The sequence below is a fragment of the Carassius gibelio genome, chromosome A9 (genome assembly GCF_023724105.1).
Source record: "Carassius gibelio isolate Cgi1373 ecotype wild population from Czech Republic chromosome A9, carGib1.2-hapl.c, whole genome shotgun sequence".
NCBI lineage: Eukaryota > Metazoa > Chordata > Actinopteri > Cypriniformes > Cyprinidae > Carassius > Carassius gibelio.
Genome location: NC_068379.1, coordinates 1508438 through 1524430, shown reverse-complemented (window position 1 = coordinate 1524430; position 15993 = coordinate 1508438). Strand labels below are relative to the sequence as shown.

Here is a 15993-nt window from a genome sequence, read left to right as displayed (position 1 = left end):
ATAGAGCGTCTGGCGCGAGTGATTTCAATGTTAACTCAATGCAAAGACGCGAATAGACAGCCTCCGAAAATTGGCGAAAAACATTTTTAAATAAACCACATATTTGAGTTTAAAACAACTGCATTCTTGCATGAAATACTTTTAAAACTACATTTCATGTCACGATAACAGTAATATTTGGAAAATGCTAGTTGAAAATGCTGCGTGAACTCAACTGGCACAAACCCCCCATGAGGCGAATTCGCGTCTGTTGGGAAGTTAATTTCACGAGCGAATGAAGCGTATGAACTCAAAATGTCAAGCGTCCAACTACGCACGAATAGCGCGATTTATTCACGCAAGTCGTGTCTGGTTTGAACACAGCATTAAATATTCAGTACAGTAACATGTTAGCATGTGTTGATGTGAGGTGGTTCATAAGATTTGAGTTGCTTGAGGCAGACGTGGATAAAGTCTTTTTTCCTGGGCATAGCATGGCACACCATTATCCCTAATGCCGTCTTGTGTTTAGTGGTTGTCAGAGTGTGCCAAGTATAGGTCTCTGCAGGAAAGTAATGGGAGCTACCAGATCAGGGTGTTTTTACACCATGATACCTGATTTGTTGATGTCATAGTGACGTTAGGTTTAGGAATGAGGGGTTGGGTAAGGGGGATCATTTAGATTGCATGATTTAGAAACACCCAGCAGTGCGAAAACACTCACATGGTGATAAATGCCCACTTTTGTTCTGCAGAGAACTATGTCTCGACCGTGCAGTGAGACAGCGTGAGTAGGGCTCGACCCACCCAGCCAATCATCATCGGATTTGCAACGGTGTCAGGCAGCTGATGATACCTCGCGCTTTATTTAACCAAATTGTAGTAATGCGACACTTTACATTCTCAGTAAAGATAACGGCATTGCAACGATGGGAAAAGTAATTAATTAGATTACTTTGTTACTGAAAATTTAACTCCGTTAGGAACGCTGTTATACTTAAACGCTGTTACTCCCAACACTGTGTATAAATATCACTTATTCCTTCATCACCCGGGTGCTGATAGCGCAAGCACACAGGTGAGACCTGCACAGCACACTTTAATATCTGTTAAAACTAAACTCATTTAAGCTTTGTCAGTTTAAGGGGAAGTCGTGGCCTAATGGTTAGAGGGTTGAACTCCCAATCGAAGGGTTGTGGGTTCTAGTCTCGGGCCGGACGGAATTGTGGGTGGGGGGAGTGCATATACAGTTCTCTCTCCACCTTCAATACCACGACTTAGGTGCCCTTGAGCAAGGCATCGAACCCCCAACTGCTCCCTGGGCGCCGCAGCATAAATGGCTGCCCACTGCTCCGGGTGTGTTCTCACAGTGTGTGTGTGTGTGTGTGCATTTCGGATGGGTTAAATGCAGAGCACAAATTCTGAGTATGGGTCACCATACTTGGCTGAATGTCATGTCACTTTTTTTTCACTTTAAACATTTAAGTGCCAACATCATTGTGCGTGTGCTCATCCGAAGCATGCAAATATTAAGCGCTCTCTAAAGTATTGTGTTTAAATGGACAAATTCACACAAAAGGTATTTTAAAATGCCCGTCTTGGTAAGTATCCTACATCAGACATAGCCAGCTGAATGTACGCCTACTGTATCAGTGTATAAAGTGACAGTCTTTATATTAATCGAACAACAACAACAAAGAAATCACTCACTGCTCTTGATTGAAAAGCCTTTGTAACTTTAATAAAGAATAATCTTTCATTTATGCAGTCCAATATGCAATGCTGTTTTACAATTGATTAGTTTATTCAATTTCTGTACCTAAAAACTAATGCTAAAAAACTGAAAATCACTATATATTTTATTTGTATCTTTACTCTATTGTATTTATTTGTGCTGTTGCTTGTAGTTAGATAAAATATTCTTTTTTAAAAGGCAATAAAAGTGCAATTGCAGTCAAAATCATAGAATATAGTCATTACCGATATACCGATACAAAAAAGGGAGACAAAATATTTCATAGACTTTCTGTGAATGACAATCCACAAACCAAAAGCAACAATATCTGCCGAATAGAGAAGAGTTGTCTCTTTACAGAACATAAAACAGGGCCGCTGCTGGCCAAATGGGTGTCCTAAGCAGGATTACATTGTTGTGCACCCCTTCCTCAAATATCATGAAAAAACAAACAAACAACAACAACAACAACAAAAGCACCTACTGTAGGGGTCAAAATAGAACTTTAATCAAATTAAAAATAAAAAGTAAATACATTTTATTATTTATGCATTTAGCAGACGCTTTTATCCAAAGCGACTTACAGTGCATTCAGGCTATCAATTTTATTGTCTCAAGCATTCAGAAATCATGCAAAAGAAAATTAAGTAGTTTTATATTTTAACAAAATATATAACAAAAAAGGTGGTCAAAAATGAAGATTATGTGTATATTTGAATTAAATGGTTGGCCAATAGCCTAAACAAGGATTTGATCCTACTGTAAGTGTAACATCAGCAACTACCCTTTGGCTCCCTTTGCAGGCAGTTGTAGTAACATGTTATGTACAAAAATTATTTATTTTGTATTAGCCTAGATTATGAATTTTAACAGTGTTATTAACCAATGTGTTACGATCATGGACTTTCTGTTCCTGTGTGTTTCCCTATTTTGGTCATGTCCCGTTTCTTGTTTGGTTAATTGATTAATGATTAACCTGTTCTACATTCCTCCTAGACCAGTAATTTCCCCTGCTCCATTTCCGCTGGTTCAGTCCAGCCCTGAATCTCCTGTTTCTCTGCTGGCTCTGTACAGCCCTGATCCTCCTGTGTTTCCTCCCGGCCTCCCTATCTCACCTCCTCCTAGATCAGCCAGTTCCTCGACCTCATCTCCGCTGGTGCCAGTCAGTCCCGCAGCTCACCCTTAGTCAGAGCCATCTGGACGCTCTGGTCATCCTCGTCCCTCCGGCTCCACCTTGGTCAGTTGGCGACCATCCGCCGCCTTGGGACTCCATTCCTCTGGCTTCGCCTCATCACTCCATCCCTCTGGCTCTGTCAGACTCCTCCTTCCCTCCAGTTCCACCTTCATCTTCAGTCACTCCGGATCCGCAGCGGTCTTCCAGGGTCCCGCCTGTGCCTTGGTCGCCTGAGCCTTCTGTTCCGCCTTGGCCCTCCAGTATCTCTGCTTCACCCTGGCTCTCCGTCTGCTTAGCTCCAACCTGGGCTCCTCATCCACTGGCGCAGTCTCCGTCAGACGAACCCCTGGTGCTGTCGGCTCGTCTTCCACCATGGCTCCTCCCGCCGTTGACTCCACCGTGGGTCAGCATCCTGGCCTCTCTCTGAAGCACCATCTGGTTTCTCCTGCTCCAGGCTCCTCCCTGGCTCCTCCATCCGTCAGCTCCACCCTGGTTCCATGCTCCATGCTCACTCTCCCTTGCCTGCCCCACGCCCGCCTCCAGAACCCCCACCCTCCCTCCACTGGTATTCATCTTTCAGTCCGAGGAGGCACCGTTCCGGGAGGGGGCGAACTGTTACGATCATGGACTTTCTGTTCTTTTTGTGTTTCCCTATTTTGGTCATGTCCCGTTTCTTGTTTGGTTAATTGATTAATCCCCACCTGTTCTCCATTCCCCTGATTACCTCCCGTGTTTAAAACCCTATCTGTTTAATTCCTCCTTGTCCACAATTAACAATGTTACTTCTATTGATGGTAATGGAATGTTATACCTTACGTTTGAAGATTTGTGTTGGTTATGCCCTTGTCTCCCATTATAATTAAAGGACTCTTTTGATTTATATATTCCTCATTAGTTCTGATTCCCACGCCAGCATACACATTTGTAAAACAATCATTATTGCCATCACTGTTTTTATATAATGCATTTTAAGTCATTTTAAAGGCTATTGATGGCTTAGTTCTGTTTTTAGAAGAAAAAATTTTTTTTTATTAATAATTATTTGTTAATTATTATTTGAAGTAACAAAACCATGGTTAATTTGCGATTACCAAGAATAATGATTTTTGGTGTTATTCTTGTTAATGGATAATCTTGGTCAGGGAACCTGTAGATGCATTGTATTGGTTGTCACAGTATCTGGTTTGTGTTCCCTGGGTAACCACTAGATGTCCTTCTTCCCCACGGTGTCTGTCACTTCCTGAAACATATTCCCCATGATCTCTGTCTTCTCATTGCACTCAGCTGTCACTAATCATTAATTATTGCAGCGGGAGAGAAGCAATCAGTTTGAGGGAACCTGCCTGGTCATGTTTCGCGGGACCAGGGGAGGTCGCCGAGGAGGGAGTGGTCGAGAGGAGGCTCAGCATCGCTCTCCGCCATTGCCCCCCTTCGACCGGTCATGTTCCCGTAGACTCTCCAGAGTCGAGTCAGGTGCTCGTGGACCCTCTAGAATCAGGGTTAGCCATCGCTGACCTTCCAGAGTCAGGGTTAGTCATCGCTGACCTTCCAGAGCCAGGGCTAGTCACCGTTGACCTTCCAGATCCAGGGCTAGTCACCGATGACCCTCCAGAGTCAGGGCTAGTCACCGTTGACCTTCCAGAGTCAGGGCTAGTCACCGATGACCTTCCAGAGTCAGGGCTACACAACGATGACCCTCCAGAGTCAGGGCTAGTCACCGTTGACCCTCCAGAGTCAGGGCTAGTCACCGTTGACCTTCCAGAGTCAGGGCTAGTCACCGTTGACACTCCAGAGTCAAGCCAAGTCACCGGTGAAATTCATGAACAAGGTCAAGTCACCAGTGTTCTTCACGGGCAAAGGCAAGTCACCATTGATCTTCACGAACAAATGCAAGTCACCAATGATCTTCACGAACAAAGGCAAGTCACCAATGATCTTCACGAACAAAGGCAAGTCACCAATGATCTTCACGAACAAAGGCAAGTCACCATTGAACTTCATGAACAAATGAGTGAGTGAAGTGACATTCAGCCAAGTATGGTGACCCATACTCAGAATTTGTGCTCTGCATTAAACCCAACCGAAATGCACACACACACACACACACACACACACACACACACACACACACACACACACACACACACACACACACACACACACACACACACACACACACACACACACACACACACACACACACACACGGAGCAGTGGGCAGCCATTTATGCTGCGGCGCCCGGGGAGCAGTTGGGGGTTTGATGCCTTGCTCAAGGGCACCTAAGTCGTGGTATTGAAGGTGGAGAGAGAGCTGTTCGTGCACTACCCCCACCCACAATTCCGTCCGGCCCGAGACTAGAACTCACAACCCTTCGATTGGGAGTCCAACCCTCTAACCATTAGGCCACGACTTCCACACATGCAAGTCACCAATGATCTTCATGAACAAATGCAAGTCACCAATGATCTTCATGAACAAATGCAAGTCACCAATGATCTTCATGAACAAGGGCAAGTCACCATTGATCTTCATGAACAAATGCAAGTCACCAATGATCTTCATGAACAAATGCAAGTCACCAATGTTCTTAATGAGCAGAGTCAGGCCATCAATGATCTTCATGAGCAGAGTCAAGTCAGCATTGATCTTCTGGAATCGAGTCTAAACACCATGGGATTATCAGAGTCTCTCCACATCTCTGCGGAACTACCAGAGCCTCCCCAAGTCTCGGCTGATCTACCAGAGTCTTTTCTCGCCTCTGTGGAACTTCCAGAGCCTCGTCATGTCTCAGTCGAACTCTGAGCGCCTGACTGATCCTGTCGTGGCCACGGAGGCTACCCTTAACTTGTTCATTTTCTATGTTTCAGACTTGTCCAACCAGACTTGCTCTCCTGCCAGTCCGATCCCACTGTGGTGGTCTTCGGCGCCGCCCAGGTGCGCTTCTGTCTCGACTGCACGGATGTGGTGGTCTTCTGCTCCACCCTGGGGGGCTCCGGTCTCGACCACATGGACGTGGTGGTCTTCGGCGCCGCCCTGGTGGGCTTCAGTCCCGACCACACGGTTGTGGTGGTCTTCTTCTCCGCCCTGGGGGGCTCCGGTCTCGACCACACGGACTTGGTGGTCTTCGGCCTTGGAATCCTGCCCGGTTGGCACTGTCCTGGGTCCCTGAACGCCCTGACCCACCCTGATCACCTGTTGTGTTGTTGTTGTTGTTTTTTTTTTGGGTTGATTGTTCACTTCCTGTCCCTGTTCCCCTCTGTGAGCCTGGCCCTCCGTCCCTCCCCCTGATCCTCCGCCGGTCCACCTCCCTCCTGGTCTCCCTGTTTTGTTTTGCACTTCTGGTCTCTGTTCCCCACTTTACATGTTCCACCAAGTTTGTTTGGGTGGAGGCCATCTGGTTTAAACAATTGTCTATGGCCATGTTTAAATACATTTGGGGATTCCTCACCCACATTTATTAATGCTTCAAATCTGTTCTCCAGATGTATAGGGGGTGGTAGAATACCAGTATTTACAAGCCTTGTCATAGTCGAATCTGGGGTAGAGGAAGCAATGGTCGTGTTCCTTTGGGTCTCGCTCCCTGTTTGTGCCATCGATTAGTGTGGCGATCAGTTTCGGCTTGTTCCTCTACACTTGGTATAAACTGTTGAGATTCAGAAGATTCATGGGACTCACCGGCCGTATGCTGAGGGGGTCCATGACGACCCATCTATATTTTTTCTGAACTGAATTCATAACAGGAGACCAAATTATTGAGTTAAAATTATAGAGCTAAAATGCAGTCAACCCAACATATAAAAAGTTTCACAGCTGAGTTTAAGGATGATGAAGGTTGATGTTTAGCATGGATATTGGTACACAAGTGAAGAACAAACCTTGGTTACATAAAAAACAGTTTAGCAAAGAAATGTTACGCCACATCATCGGTATGGACACATTTAGAATTGTGCTGAATGAGAGAGGTGCATGAGCCCAACACTGATTTCATTTTCAAATGTGTTCCTTTATGATAGCCTAACTCTATAATGTGTATAGTATTTATAATGTTTGTAAACATTTAATTTAAGATACTTTACATTATTTCTAAATGTAATAATAATAACATGTGTCATGTGACTTGTACACTGATGTAAATAATCTTTTTTCTCAACCATGCAATTTTGCCCAATTGCAACTTATACTCAACGGCTACTTATATTTCTGGGAAATGCTCTACTTATAGTCTTGAGGGTGAGGCTGGTGTGCAGGAGTGCATTCACTCACTTGAAGGTAATGATGTTGGGATGTTTGAGCTTGCGCAGATGTTTGATCTCAGTCTCCTTGATGTCTCGGACTTTCTTCACAGCCACGTCCTCACCATGAAACTTGCCCAGGAACACAGCTCCCTGTGCCCCGCTGCCCACCCACTGCAGCTCGGAGATCTCCTCGAATGGCACCTCCCAGGATTCTGGAAGAGACATTCCATTATCTCCATCCAAAACAACACGGAAACACCCGACTGCTCCGCAGCTGCCATACTCACCTTCCTGGCTCTGCTTGTGCTCTGTTGAGTAAGCTTTCCCGATCATCGTCCACACTGGCTTTAGGCATCCGAACAAGCCTTCCAGAAAGCCTCCTCCACCCGCCTGCAGCCGGAAGCTGTCGGACTGGTTGCGCATGGCTCCGCCCTCGGCTCCGCCCTCCTGCAGCTTAAGCACGCTGTTGGAGAAGTTGGTGGGCTCGTCGCTCAGGGTGGGGCTGTTGCTGTGAGTGCCGCTGCCGCCCCCCACCGGGTCGATGGAGAGCACATTACGGAGGACGCACTGGGTCGGGGTGAGCTCGGTGTCTGGCGTGCTCGCTGGCACCTCCGAATCGGGCCGACAGAAGGGGGATTCGGAGAGCGGGGTGCTGAACCCTGAGAGGGATGGGGAAGGGGCATGTTGCTCGTGGACACAAGCCATGGGTGCAGAAAGGGTGAGGGTAGCCCACTGCGTCACCCACCCTTAAGAAAAGTGGCCCTCACCACTCAATCGTCAGCACAGCTGGAGAGAGAGATCACAACACAAGTAATCATTACTGTGAGAGGGCATTCTTCTTACTGTGCTAATTTGAATGCTAATTAAATACCAGAGTATATTAGCGATGTAGTAATTATGGTGGGCTGAACACACGTGTGGATCAATATCAACAACACAAGGATGCGTTCATTGGCCAGTTTCATATAAGGTCTAACTTGTAGACTAGTCTTACAAGTTAGTTATCTTTTTTTAAATTCAGTTATATAAAAGCATACATTAGTCTAAGGTGAATTCCAGAATTAGACTGATTACCTCTTGGATAACAGCTAGTTGGTCAAATAATCATACTTAAAACATTATCTTAACATAGAAGCTAAGTTTATGCAACTGACCCCAGGTAAGAAGGAACCGTCTGAGCAAATGGCTTCAGACTGCCAAGGTTGTAAAAGTTGTAAAGAGTAAAACAAGTCAAGTTAACTCATTCCTTCCAGCACCATTCTCTCCAGCAACCTGCCAACGATTAATGTCATTTCAGTAGCCTGAATTACAGAAGCATTGTTCTTCTGCATGCGGTCAGACATGTAGAGACCAGCTGAATTCTACACACAGTTATCAGTCACTTATCAGTATACACTTATCAGTGTAGAATCATGTACTCATCATGGTTAACAGATCTGCAAAATCTGTGCAGACAACAGAGCGCACAAAAAATGTTGTATGCATGTGGAATTAAAAAAAAAAGAATTACTTGTAAAGAAGAACAAACTAATCAATTTTGCACATGGAAAATGCTGTTTATGTCTGTGACTTCATAGATACAGCTCCAACACTAATCAAACACGCTGCACAAGCTCATCAAGGTGTTCAGAATGACACACATCAGGCGGAACAAAAGAGCTCTTTTGACATGATTTGCTTGTAGAGATTATTTTGATTGGTGGAGAGCTCTCTGCAGAACTATGGGTAATGTAGTTTTCACCAAGAAATCAGCTGTTGAACACAAGCTTAAATAACTTATTTAATAGAAATGTATAACATCAAGATTAAATAATGTGGGCTGATGGCTTCAACAAATGCAAATAACACTGATTAACAACCTCGTGGCTCACAGTAGGTGTGTCTTTAAGAGTAAGTTATAATTAAAATAATTAAAATTCATCAATGCCCATTTGATGAAACATAATCCAGAACATAACTAGGCTATACACATACTGTATGATGAAAAACAGTGAAATGTATCACATGCCTCATCTGCAAATCCTCACAAAAGTGTGGAAAAAAAGAGTGTTTCCCAACACTTCACTTCATTTTGCCATTGTTCACACTACAGTTGATCAGGAGAACGAGACTGAAAGGACGTGACAAATCAGCAGCACAAACATCATCTTCTCTCAGGATGTATTCTGTCAGTTTGTGCCTCGCTCATCTGACCTCTTCTGGAACAGGTGTAATGGTTCGTTGATTACACAGTCTGAGTGCAATTAACATTCTTATCATTCATATCAGTCCTCATAATGTGAATTGTGTTTTAACTTCACATTTCAAGAAGTAGGGGGCCATTTGGTTTTTTATGATAGTTTTGTAATATGAGACATTGCAAATGTGATTGATTTTATACAGCAGTTCAATTAACTTAAAGTTAAAGCTCCAGTATGAGATTTTTGACCACAAGAGGGCGCATTTCCAACAATAACAAAGGCGAAGCTTGATGACGCTATGAAGCAGGTAACGATGGGAGATGTCGTTTTAATGCGTTTACACCATAGCAATGTATCTAAATTGGATAAACGAATCATGATCACGGATGGGGTAATTTATTCGCTTTTGTATTACCTGTATATCTGATCGTATTATTTTATGTCATCATAATTAATGAACTGCAAGGAACGTGAAATGTTATACTATATTATCCCGTTACAACGTACAGCTATTTGTTAAATGATTTGTTGGGTTAATGTTGTGCAGTGTTACGTGTTTATGGTTAATGCCGTGTTGTTTAACGTGCTCAAACCAATCGTTCTAAAAGTAAATTCGAACGAACATTTGCAAGTAATGACTAAATATATTTTTAACAACACATATCCGATTGTATTTAATTGTACTGCCATAATCTCGGTCACCATACGTGATACAAATCCTTACCTTAGTACAAAGAGCAATATAACAGTCCATTTGCCACGTTATGTTATTTTCTCACAGGTAACGTTATTGATAAAAAAATGCTACAGTGACAGAATGTACAGGCATGTGGTGTAATTCATATCTATTAAAATCATCTTTACTGTAACTATTACGTTACTTGTACAATAACAAAATAAATAATTGATTTGCTTACCTGTCTATCAATACACTCGCGAGAGCAGAGTCTCTGTCAAGTCCAAGATTTTCGCACAGCTCTCTCCATCTCGTTAACGCCACCACTTCCGCATTTGACCATGTGATATTTGACCGGTGTGGTGGAACATCACATGATCTACACCGGAAACAACGTATAGAGCGGACATTGCGTCACTGAGAGGCGACATTTCTTTTCCGGGACGGCCAGTTATTTAAAATCTGAATTTCTCTGAAATATAAAATCTTTGGAGACTTTTGAGATATTGTAAGTACACAACTGGAGGAAATATATCACACTGTGCAAGTTATTTTCGGAAATTTTATTACAAAATTCCTACATATTGGAGCTTTAATATTAAATTACATTTGAGACACAACTTTGTCAATATTGATGGTATTTTGCTGTGTTTTGCAGATGAGAAAAGTACTAGATTAGCAGAACTGTGAGTGTTAAAGTTAGAGGGTCAAATAAAGATGGAAGAGATGTGTTTTATTATAATAAAATATTTATTTTTATTATATTTTTATTTATTTTTTTATTCATTTTATTATGTACATATTAATCATATTAAGAATTCTAGCAATATATTGAAATGAATTTGAAGATATGTCATGGCCCCCTGCGTGTTCCCTGAGGCCCTAGTGGACTCTGGGCCCTCGGTGGGAACCACTGCTATAGCTGAGAGATCCGGGGCCCATCAGGAGATATGATATGCATACAGCAGTCTTAATATTGATGCTGACGCAATAATGCTTTTGTTTGTTTGGTACTTCACATTCAAGTTTTAAATATTAAGCTAAATATTCAGCTGCTCAGAGTATTTCAGATGAGATGTGCACTTTATTCACTGTACACATTCTAAAGCAGACCCTGATGTTCACACAAACACAATCCCACGGCTGCTGAACCAGTCTACTGTGTGTCTGCATGGAATATCTTCTGAATATGAACCTCTCGATCGGAAAACGCTTCCGCGCGTCACGACTTTCTCTGCACAATATGGCAAAATTGCATAACAAACGCGCGCGTGCGGTCCTAAACGGCACGATTCTCGACGCGCGTGATATATTTACTCTGTTGTGCGCGTACAGGCAAAAGCATCGCGCAAACGCACGCGACTGGCGCGCCGATGAAAGCGCAGTTAATGGACGCGCTCGTTCAGATGTGATGTCACTGGCGTCAATGGCGCGTGTGAACGCGTCGAGCCGCGTGAGGTACCGCATCGAGTGAGGAAAGGACGCGCTCGCTCCATCACACACAAACACTCACACACACACACACACGCATCTCTCTCGTTTAAAGCCGCTCTCCGTGCTTCACGCGCTCTCCATCGCGGAGGTGCTCGCTCGTTCGGGAGCAGAAGCTCGAGCAGTACCGTTACCGTATCTCTGGAGGATGCTGTTGTCGCGTTGTCAAGTGAAGGGTGGATCCGGTGTTGTCCTCTCGGTTCCGCGGTAAAAGCCGCGTCTCTCCGCGCGTTCTCCTCTATCTCTCGGCTCGGCGTGATTTCGTCCGGTCCGGGTCGAGCCCCATCGGCTGAATTGCGCGATCACGGATTCGGGTCCATTAGTCGAACGAAAGGAGCTGTTTCTCCTCTACGGTGCTGAAGTGACGTCATGACGCCCACTAGAGGGCGCGCGCGTCGGCGTGAGCGCGCGTATGACGTCAAAGCCACATGAGGTGTACAGTATGTACAGTATGTTCAGTGATCTGTCTATGAGCTTCCGATCAGTTCATATTTTAAAGTGTTTAAGGAAGATGTTTATTAGTCAGGATGTGCAGAAACGGTGCGTTGATAAATATGATTAAAAAAAAAATTGCTCCAGTGTAAAAATGATATAGATGATATTATAAATTATAAACAGGCTACGTAAAATTTGAATTTGACAAATTATATATATTTGTCAACAGCTTGTGCATTAATTTCAACTGTTTTATTTATTTGTATTGTGGATTAGAACAAACTTTTCAGTTAAATTCATATTTGATGCACTGTTAAAGCCCAGAGATCCCTGACTCCATGCATACATTTTTACATTTTAAGTTGTCCAACAAAAAAAATTTCTACACTGACAGCACATTGACCTCTGACCTGTTCAGCAAGACATTAGTCCTCACAAAGTGAAGTTGAGTTCAGCTCTGGAGTCTCTTAAATCACTCGTCTATTTCCACGTCATCTAGAAACCTGGACATTCAACATAAAGTCCTATAAAACCAGCATGTTTGTGTAAAGAGTGTGTTCTGCTGTTAAACAGATGTGTTCAGTGAAACTCACACACACGGACTGGAACTATCTGTTTCATGTGTAGAAGAAAGAAGAGCTGATCCTACTGTTAACCTATGATGGTCTGACCCCAGTGAGACTCTCTCTCATGAGCTTTATTAGCTTTATTAGCACGTAGCACAATGTAGCCAAAGCATTCACATACTGTATACAAACATAAAACAGAGGTGGAAGTGTTTGTCATCCTCGGTTTGCTGTAGATCCTCTGCTCTCTCTGTCCATCTTCATCTACGAGATTATGATCACCTCATCTGTATTCACAGAGGATCAGTCTTTGTTTAATAGTTTCATTAATATGACATTTGCTCATTTAGAGGTTCTGTTTAAGGGAGAGTTTATTTTGGAGGTCAAATTGTATTTTTGTTGCCTTTGTGTCTTCTGGGTCCGAGTACGGAGGAACTGAAGTGAAGGCATCTCTTCTGGATCTCCATGTTCAGAGGGTACAAGCCTAAATCAGACGTGAGGCTCTGGACCCCTAACAAGGGTTTGACAATGTCTGATGATTTCTGAAACAGGAAACAGTAATATAAACATACTGAATAACCTTAAACCTAAAAGATGTGTTTAGGTGCTTCTCTCCCACACCACAGCATGACAGCATCAATGTCTCTCTGAACTCTTCTATATCATCAGATGCACATCAGCTCTTCGTGCCGCTCCGTAGATCAGCCTTTCATGTTATTATACTTTTGTGCAATGAAAGATTATTAATAGCCTTTCTTATTGTCTTATCTATGATATTTTGCTGCCTCATTATTGTGCTATTAATGTAAAATAAATGTATTTCATTTAACAATACACAAAACGTTTTTGTCATAGATTATGATTTTATCTTTAGTCATTTGTTGTTTTGCTTTATAATTAAGTTGTCTGTATTTGATAGATTGTGTTTAACACACAAAATTGTGATGATCAGGTAAACAAATTGAGGTACAGAAAGTGTACACTGGGATCTACAATAAAAACAGCTGTGCTGGTATCAGATACTCAGAACCGGATCTGATCTGATGAAGTGGTATGGAGCCAGCCCTGTTACTTCTGCTCTTTTCTGCTGGTCAGGTCGGTTTATACTGGATCCCACAGCATCACCCGATGTCAAACATACTCAACGATGAGTCTGAAATCACTCCCTATTCATACAGTAGACCTTATTCAGTTAGACTTCCAATATAGTGGAGGGAGCGGGGAATCATAAGTGACAAATGAGTCCTTAATTGATTATTTGTTGTGTTTTGTCATCTTTTAACTGACTGTGAGTATGAGACTGTCCACACTAAATGGACAGCCGTTGTTTCTGTCCACCAGGCGAGCAGTGATGAGATGGTGGCACAGGTTTCACAGATGCTGGATTGGTACCTCGTTTCATCAGCCCTCGATTTTGACATGTACACTGTTCAGAGGCCAAACCTTCAGAAACTGAGCACAGGAGATCATCCGTGAGCTTTCTGACAGTTTCTGGTCTGATTTCTGTGTGAGTTTCTCAGGTATTCTGAATTATTCATCTAAAAGTACAAGTTAGATATTATACTACTATTCAAAATTGCAATTACAGATTTGCATACGCCCTGTGCAGTTTAAAGCACAGCTCTGTGTGTGAGGTTTAGTGTTTTACTTTACTGAAAATTTATGCACATTCAGAATTAATTCAGACATCTTTATTTGATATCTTGTTAGACTGCAGCTTTGCGTGTGTTCAAACTGAAGAACTTCAATCTGTGTTGAGGATCCAGACTGAGTATAAAGTCTGTGCAGTGACCTTGTCCCTGGGACTCAAGCTGAACTCAGGTACATTCACACCGCTGCTTTTAGGAACCTTCATTTGCAAAAGATGTTGATGGAAGTGACATTACAAACACTTCTCATTACAAATCTGGTAAAAACACCCTAATCATCTTTCCACAGAAATGTTGGAAATTATGCAAATGTGAAAAGTGCAGTAATTTTTGCCAAAGGTTCTCCAACTAAGTACTGAGTTACTGAACACTCATGCAAAGCTGATACTCTTGTTGTTGTTAATATGCAAAGTTATAAAATAACTTTTCCCCTTTGCCATAATGTGTTATCAAGTGCAGATTGATTTAATTAATAATTCAAAGCATTTTTAGCATAAGTCTGCAACAAAATCAAGATAAGAAGTGGTTGTGGATAGTTTCTGGCTTCATGAAGTGTGTTATAACATCAACATCAGGCAGACAGTCGTGCTCATACCTGTCACAGCACTCCTGACCATGTGATGATCCACGGATCAGTTAATTATGAGTTTTCTAGCTCTGTTTCAGTACTTCTGGAAGACCAGTCGATTTACTGAGGAGTAATTCAATGTAAATGTTAGCTGACGTGAATGACTGCAGTTTCTGTGTGAAGGAGAACCAGTGTGTGTAAGGCTCCAGCTAATGCTTGTGTGTGCTCCGATCACTCTCTGGGATCTGGACCACATCTCTGCAGGACAAACAGTGCGGTCACCACAGGTCAACACTAGGTGCTGCGAGGGGTCATTGTGTGGCAAGATAGTCCAGAAAGAAGCACTTTCATTCAAACTTTGACATTTCTATTTCATTTTTCCAATCTCCTATCTATATAATTCATTGCTATTCTGTTTGCTAGACTGTAGTGCTATTATAGATTACACTATTATAAATTACACTATTATAAAACCCTCTCAAAACACCATTCAGATGAGTCAAAATCAAATCACAGAAACCTGTGTACAACTTGTACAAATAGGAAGAACAAGAAGCTTCAAACACAAGAGAGAGAGCAGGAGAAACAGTGAGCTGACGGAGTCTGTGTCTCTCAGTCTCGTCTCATCCTCGGAGACCAGGACAACTAGAGCCCCAGATACAGATCCCCTGTAAAGACCTTGTCTCAGAGGAGCACCAGGACAAGACCACAGGAAACAGATGATTCTTCTGCACAATCTGACTTTGCTGCAGCCTGGAATTGAACTACTGGTTTCGTCTGGTCAGAGGAGAACTGACCCCAACTGAGCCTGGTTTCTCCCAAGGTTTTTTCTCCATTCTGTCACCGATGGAGTTTCGGTTCCTTGCCGCTGTCGCCTCTGGCTTGCTTAGTTGGGGTCACTTCATCTACAGTGATATCGTTGACTTGATTGCAAATAAATGCACAGACACTATTTAACTGAACAGAGATGACATCACTGAATTCAATGATGAACTGCCTTTAACTATCATTTTGTATTATTGAGACACTGTTTTCCTAATGAATGTTGTTCAGTGCTTTGACGCAATGTATTTTGTTTAAAGTGCTATATAAATAAAGGTGACTTGACTTGACTGGCCTTATATTACATACTGTTTTTACTGTTTCTCTGTTGATGTGAAATTTACACCAGATTATATAATGAAGCTTATTTCAACAAATCAAAGTAGAAACATAATTATGTAATTTAAAAGTTGATGTCTCTGTTGCTTATGTGCGAAAGTGAAGAGATAACAGTGGAGAAATCAGTGTGTCATGTCTCTCAA

General features: G+C 42.6%; 1 protein-coding gene across 1 annotated transcript in view; it reads right to left on the bottom strand.

The window, feature by feature from the left end:
- The window catches only part of LOC128019403 (mitogen-activated protein kinase kinase kinase 12-like), a 35151-nt gene extending 23320 nt beyond the window's left edge, over nt 1-11831 (bottom strand). The window contains exons 1-3 of the mRNA XM_052605363.1: nt 11606-11831; nt 7412-7910; nt 7153-7336 (exon numbers count right to left, since the gene is read on the bottom strand). Of these exons, the coding sequence (XP_052461323.1) occupies nt 7153-7336; nt 7412-7829 (602 nt within the window). The 5' untranslated portion in view covers nt 7830-7910; nt 11606-11831. The remainder of the gene's footprint in view (nt 1-7152; nt 7337-7411; nt 7911-11605) is intronic.
- Between the last annotated feature and the right edge of the window lie 4162 nt (nt 11832-15993).